Genomic DNA, 7,423 nt, shown 5'->3' on the forward strand with positions numbered 1-7,423 from the left:
GTGGCCTACCTGTGGAACGACCCCGTGCTGCGTAAGAAGTACCCAGGTCTCCTCTACGTACCAGAGCCGTGGTCCTTCTACACCTTACACATCAAGGACAGCCACTAATGGATACCAGGCGAGTAGTATGTAGCAAAGTGAGTTGGTGCCAGTCTTGAGTGCTACACTGGGGCGGCTGTGGCGCAGGAGGTAGAGCCGCCGTCTAATGATCGCAAGGTTGGCAGATCGGCGGTTCGAGCCCCGACTGGCCATATGTCGAAGTGTCCATGGGCAAGACACTGAACCCCAAATTGCTCCCAGTGAGCGGGCCGGCGCCTTGCATGGTAGCTTGCCGCCATTAGTGTGTGAATGTGTGTGTGAATGGGTGAATGAAAGGCCGTGAAGCGCTTTGGATAAAGGCGCTATATAAGTGCAGTCCGTTTACCATTCCATTTTACACTGTTAATGTGTTCCATTCCAATCCACCCCTCATTTCACCCCTCATTTCACAACTCCAATCTCGAAACGCATTTATGTGCTTCATATCCAAAGCATAGTGGACCTTGCCCATGTGTATGTGAAATTAAGATTCAACCCAAGACATTGTCTACTTACAGTAGCAGAGTCTTAACCCAGTTGTTTAAGTTGATTAACAGGTATATCTTTAAGTCTCTGATAGCACCATCATCTCTGTTTCTTAGGTCAGAAAATGTCTCTATTGTCAACCCTCTGGAATGGCAAAGTGACATCATCAGCGAGCGCCAGCCGCAGTGTGGAACCTAGCACAAAGTTGTGGTGCATTCTGGGATATCACCTGTCTATTCCTTTCTCTACCACTGTTTCCCCACCTGTCAATAAGGCAACGAGAGACCCATGTGGTGTTACAATGTTCATGTAAAGTGTGTACAAAAGACAAACTTTGCACCATAATGTAAGGTCAGCGTTAAGATACTTGAACATCTTTGTGATACTTATATGAGTTATATGAGTTATGATATGAGTTGTAAGACATTTTGTATACTTGTTTCTCTTTTCTTTTTTTCTTTTTTAAATAAATGTATCTATTCCCCTCACATGTTGTTTTTATGAAAAGACACAGCTGGACTGAGAGGTAAACAGGGGCCATCTAGTGGCAATGTGACATATTAAAGCCATGAAATTGAATCACTCTCACACAGTCACACTATCACCTAGAATCTAGATTGTCCTCGGTAATGTCCAGTAGGCACATATGGGGGAAAACATTAAGATATAGTATACAAACAAAATAATGGTATACAGTACTTGTGCAGGACCAGGCAGTAGCCTATGCCCTACGTTTCAATAAATGTCTGTTTCTATCCTTCTGAATATTGCACTATCATGATCCCAACTGTGTCAGCGTTGAATTTTGAGTGGATGATGTAATGATGTGTCTAATCCATGTAAATAGATAAGAATTACAGGTTGATTCCGTGCCGTGTAACTTCTCGACTAACTGCACAAAATGCATTTCACTGTATACCGTATGTGCAGTATATACTGAGTAGAGAGTTCCAGTTACCTTGGTTGTCATAAAAGGCAACAGATACTGTTTTCAATGGTAATTACCATCTCAACAGTTTCATATAGGAGAAAGAAAGAGGATAAGATGACACTGTGGATCCAGTATCTCTGTTTCCACAGCAACAGGCATTACATTACGTGTGCCTGGCGTTGGACTTTAGAACCTGTAGGTGTGTCAGAGACGGGAAATTACAGGAAGAAGGAAGACAGAGACACTACTGTCGACATGGTAAGAGAAGGAGTTCCTATCTTGGGATTTTGAATTCCTCAATGTTACTAGACCATTTCTGGATGCCTGCATGTCATGTAATGTCATTATCTTGTTTTCTTTCAGGCGAAATTCCTTTCCCAAACTCAAATTAACGGTGAAGTTTGTTTTGTTGTTTGAAAGTGTGTGTTTAGTGTGTGTGGCTGTGGTATACATTGTTTCAAATTCAGTTTAAATGAGTTTAAGTTGAACATATAAGTGTCATGTTTTAGAGCTTTAACTCGAGAGAGTGAACTAAATATTTTGAGAATACATTTTGGAATGATAATTTACTGTATAATAGGAATCTATTATATTATATAATGCACAGTTTTTATTGCAGTAGAGTAGTGTCTTACAATATTTAATATTGCAAATGAAAATGCATAAAAGCTTGATATTTATATATTTTGTCCAAAATAAATGGATGACTGACAGACCTATTAATAGCTGTGAGATACAGTACATGACTACATAAAAAGCTCTGTTTAGAAATCAAACCAATAGTTTTAAACCTAGTTTACACTTAAATAGGTTAGGTTAGCCTTTAATTATGGTCACTATCACTTTAATATTAGTTAGATAATGGGTTTGTTCAGCAAGTGATAGTGAAGTATAAATCTATAGAACAGATTAGTTCCAACTTTCAAATGAAATGTATTTGCAGTCACAGTAACTAACATATTGACACTGCTTTTCTTACAGAATTTAAGGAGTGCTTCTCTCTCTATGACAAGAAGCGCAAGGGGAAGATCGAAGTGAAGGACCTGATCATTGTCATGCGCTGTCTGGGGACCAGCCCCACCCACAGTGAAGTGGACCGACACCTCGTCGTCCACAAAATAGGTATGGCTGAGGTCCAAACCCACAGCCCCCACCCACTACTGCCTTTGATTTGAGACGATTTGACAGGTGTAAGCAATATGGCCAACATTCATTCTACACAGTCAACTAAAAGGAGAGGTGAATCAATTGCTATATTGTTTAGACCTATCCAAACCCATTGTTCAATTGGAGTGCCTATGGTAAGGATTAGAGGATGATTTTGGTATTCAGCCTTAGTATATGTCTTCAAGTTAGTCGAAAGTGGCTTACAATCAGTAATTCGTTTTCACCTGTCCAAAATAGGCTTCCTCTTTTTCCCTGATGAGAAATAATTGGAAAGATTGTAAGGAACAGCTAGAGGTTGATTTGGGATTTGATGTAATTATAATAGTTGTTCTTGATGAATACATTACTTTATGCTAAGCAAACAACTCAGTCATAATTTATAAATTAAATTTAAAAAAAGTACTTGACTAGAATAATAAACGTGTCTTTGGTTCAAACCCAATGTGGCTAGCGGCTAGCCCTCATTTCATGGTTGGGGTGCTTTACATTACAGTACATTACAGAGCGACTTACAACAAATACATTCTCATCTATCCAACAGTCACCATAAGAGAAAGTAATATATGTTAGGGCCAGGGGCCATTGGCAATCATAATGCTAGAAGAAGGAAGCATAACATTTTGACCATTGACCATTTCTTGCAAATAGAGGGGACTTTTCCCTTTGCCGCCCGGTAGGCAAGCACCAGGGTCTTGAATCTGAGTGAGGGGTGCGAAGGAGGGGTGTGACCTCATTCTGACCTTATTCCATCTCTTATGGAAAGTGTGTCCTTATGTACTGCTACGTGAAGGTCTCTCTTTTTATGAGAAACTGACTTTAGAACACTTGCCAAGACCAACATCTTTCTACATAATAAAAAAAACTGCCAGATGAACCTAACCCTAACCCCATCCCCATCCCCATACCCCACCATGCCAAATTCTTGCATAACCACAGAGGTGCAGTTGATAGTATGTTGATTACTTGACATTCTATAGTGGACTATTCACTAAGTGAAGAGTTACTCCATCACCTTTGTCCACAGTATATACTAGGTTTATTATTTTGAATAGACACAATGCTGTGTTGCTGTCCAGATGGGTGTTGTTAATTGCAACTGCATGGCCGTCCTTGTCCAGATAAGAAGGGTGAGCTGGACTTCTCCACCTTCCTGACCATGATGCACCGGCAGATCCAGCAGGAGGACCCCAAAACGGAGATCCTGGAGGCCATGAGGATGACGGACAAACAGAAGAAGGGCTACATCCTGGCGTCAGAGCTACGGGCAAAGCTCACCAAGCTAGGAGAGAAGCTCACAGATAAAGAGGGTAGGTTTGAAACCACTCGATGTCTTCATGTTAACTCCTCTGGTCACTGGAGAGTGTATGCATATATTCTAGCCCAGAATTAACACTAGAACAGCCGTGCCCTTTTTACCTAAAAGAGCCGCCTCAGGGGCCAAATGACCCCCTCTTTACAATGCTCAAGCTGCTATTTACACACAACGACCACTAGTTGTCCGCTTGTAAATTAGCCTGCTCCCTACACAGAAAAAACTGCAAAATAGCTTTATATTAGCTTATCCTGATGTGATTTTGAAAATGTAAGGATACTGGGTGGTAGAACGCACATACCTAGGAAAGGTCATGAAAGGAGGGTCCTGAAATTTGATTGACTGCAAAGATATAACAATTTTCTTTACTCACAGGGGTCAAATTACCCCCTTTGACCCCTGTGTGACCCCTCTGTTCTAGTGTTAACACACCTGAAACAAAAGCTGGTGCATCCTGTAGCTCACCCATGGGTAAAATTAATATTTTAATATTTGAAACAATTTAGAAAAAAACATCAGATGTGTTTGATTTCCTTGTCAGGCACAGTGGAAGCACCGGAAAAGTCTTAAAAGTGTAAATGCTTCAAGCTAAATCAAATAGTATTCAAATATTTAAAACCCTTTCAAATACAGTGCCCTGCGCCTATTTCAGGGTACCCAAAAGTACTGGGACAGATTCATGAAATGCCCAAATTAATGTTTCATATTTGGTCGTCAACCCTTTGTGTATATATTTTTTTACCCAGGTCTGCTAGACACTGAGATCTGTCCAACACAACACCATTACCCAATCAATGCAGAACATAATCATATTCAATGTGATGAAAATGTCCTCCAGTGTTATTTAAATGTCACCGTCAAGTGTCATCATACACCATTGTAATCTTACTTCACAGTGGATGAGCTGTTCAAAGAGGCTAATGTCAAGTCAAATGGGAAGGTGCACTATGAGGAGTTCACCAGGAGGGTGACTCTACCACCCGTGGACTACTGAGCAGCACGAGACGACAGGGAGGCGTAGCCAATGAGAAGACTCTGCTATGGACACACATCACCTAATTGATTTACCCCACCCATTCACTTAATTTATGTATCATCTAATCTTCTGTTATTTGTGCATCCATGCATGGCCAAGGATTGTCATTTATATCTGTGTTTGATATTGTCCTTGACCATGGACCTTGATAGGCTTGACAGTATTTTCCAAAGTGGATGTTTGTATTCAAACTGACCCCCTTTGATTTATATAATTGTGTTCAATTGTCGTTCAAAGCTCTTATACGGTTGATGTAAATGTAATGTATTTTACATGACTTGATTAGTAACACTTTATAATAACTTATGAGGCGTAAGTAATTGATCAGTGAAGCATGATTTCTTCCTCTGGCTCTACTGGATTTTCAATCAAACAAGTACTATGAGATAAGAATGTAGATACAAGTCTGTAGTACTGCAGCCATATTCTGTTATTGTTTATTTTGAGTTTTTTTGTTGTTGCTTAAAATCTAATCATCAGGAAATGAAGTGTATGAGATTAATATTATTACTTAGAAATGGTTAATAACGTTATTATAAAGTGTTACCAAATGAGGTAAGGACTTCAAGTAGGCTATTATCACTACTAATAAAAACATGTTCTGCTCCCTGATATTCTCCTCACTATCATGTGTATGCATGTTTCATAACCATCAATACATGTCAACGCATTCTATTTAGTGGAGGAAAACTCTTTATAGCAAAGATTGATTGGTTGAATCCTATTGATCAATACTTTACGCATAAATTACGCACTTCACGCAGATACCACGCAGAAGTCAATTGGGCCAAGTGATTTATTTTACATAGTGTATTTTGTCATGGCTAAAACCAGTATTTCATAGATCTATCCTATTGTCAAAATAAATCTATAGTAATTTACTTTTGAAGAATCATTACAATGATTGATTGATTGATATTTTATTTATTTTTTTCATTTTTAGAAATAGATGGTCGATGCGCTCATGAAGAATGTTGATGTAAAAGGCCAGTCGCCTATCTAATCCCGTACACTGTTAGGCAGGTATAGGCATAACAGAGCGTCGCACATGCATTCTATAGTTTTTTCACAACCAAATCCTACTGAGGAATATAGAGGACATGGGGAATGGGTGGTGGCACACTGTCCCTGTCGTGTGACATATATGTTGTGTGAATATCAAATATTCCATCTTCAGTATGACCGAGGAATATTGCGTCTTTACGCATACAGCACATCTTACAATCATCTTTCAATCACCTTACTTCTAGCGACGCGAATATTAAGCCTGCGTTGCCATATCAAGTCATGCTCCAAAATTTACACAAACCTACCTACCCCAAGCCGACTAAGGAAGCAGGCTAAGGCTTTTAAATACATTGCGAATAGTCCAAATTATTCTATTACCTTGATATTATTATTCGACCAAAATGCTTACAAACATTTTTATTACAGTATATACGTTTATTTTACATACATCGTGATGACCATTTACATTCTAATTTGCATACAGATATTGGGGTGTACACAGTTTACAACCACAACACAACAAATATGTATAACATGTTCCAATTTAATTGTTTCATTGTTTCATGATGTATTGTCTTTCAATGTCTTTCAATGTTGCTCACTTGCCACTGACCAAGAAAATGCATAATGAGCAATTTGTGTTGGAAATGTGTGCGCCTTTGTGAACAAGAGTTGAAACGTATAGCCTACCTATCAAGACTACACGTTTTTCCTTTCCTTTACAAAGAAGGGGGAGCCAGGAAGATATAGTTCGATCTTGTTTTCAACAAGTGGTTATAAGATAGCCACTGTGCGTAAAGGTTACCAAAAACCCATCTACTATAGGCGACCAATTCCAATTGTATTAGCCACGGCCACAAATATAGGCTACCCCCTTTCCACTATAATGCACTGTTTGGTTTGCTACACATACATTGCATGCCTTTGATACCAAACGTTACTTTGCGTAATTGGATAATAGACAGTGTTTGGTGGCTGAATTCAATAATGATACGCGCATAATGTGTAACACATTCAATGTACCTCTGTTCAACTCGTTTAAAGTTCTTGGTAGCCTACATGGTGTCTAGGCTAATCGTGATCTTAGAATTATAAGGTTCTATCTCCGTTTAGGGTAGTTCAGAGATATTGAGCGTCAACGTTTTTACATTCCATTATGTTTTGTGACATGGAACCTTTGTATTTTATGAATTACTAGCTCAAAAATGTCAACATTTTAAAAATAACACCACACAGGCATTAATAAACACCTAATGGATCAGATTATGAAAAAAAACTCAATTTTGACAAAAATGGAGATAGAACCTTATAATTCTAACGTCACGTAATTGCGAAATCCATTGGATTTTACACAGTTAATCAATGTGCCTTCTGTGATCTGTCGTGATGCACTTCGGAACATTCC

At 39.0% G+C, this 7,423-nt stretch overlaps 2 protein-coding genes across 2 annotated transcripts in view; both read left to right on the forward strand.

Annotated features, from left to right (window-relative positions):
* Positions 1 to 937, forward strand: part of cln6a (CLN6 transmembrane ER protein a) — a gene marked incomplete at its 5' end in the record, with an annotated part of 9,099 nt that extends 8,162 nt beyond the window's left edge. The window contains 2 exons of the mRNA XM_080531881.1: positions 1 to 137; positions 681 to 937. The exon at positions 1 to 137 is cut by the window's left edge and continues 163 nt beyond it. Coding sequence (XP_080388007.1) covers positions 1 to 108 — 108 coding nt within the window. The 3' untranslated portion in view covers positions 109 to 137; positions 681 to 937. The remainder of the gene's footprint in view (positions 138 to 680) is intronic.
* Positions 938 to 1,609: 672 nt separating this feature from the next.
* On the forward strand, positions 1,610 to 4,968 carry LOC308158289 (calmodulin-like protein 4; the record flags this gene model as incomplete). Its single annotated transcript, XM_080531882.1, has 5 exons — positions 1,610 to 1,753; positions 1,859 to 1,889; positions 2,477 to 2,617; positions 3,781 to 3,969; positions 4,871 to 4,968. 5 exons carry the CDS (start codon positions 1,610 to 1,612, stop codon positions 4,966 to 4,968), a joined length of 603 nt encoding a protein of 200 aa, XP_080388008.1.
* Positions 4,969 to 7,423: the final 2,455 nt, after the last annotated feature.

Source organism: Nansenia antarctica (assembly GCF_963989245.1).
Source record: "Nansenia antarctica genome assembly, chromosome: 5".
NCBI lineage: Eukaryota > Metazoa > Chordata > Actinopteri > Argentiniformes > Microstomatidae > Nansenia > Nansenia antarctica.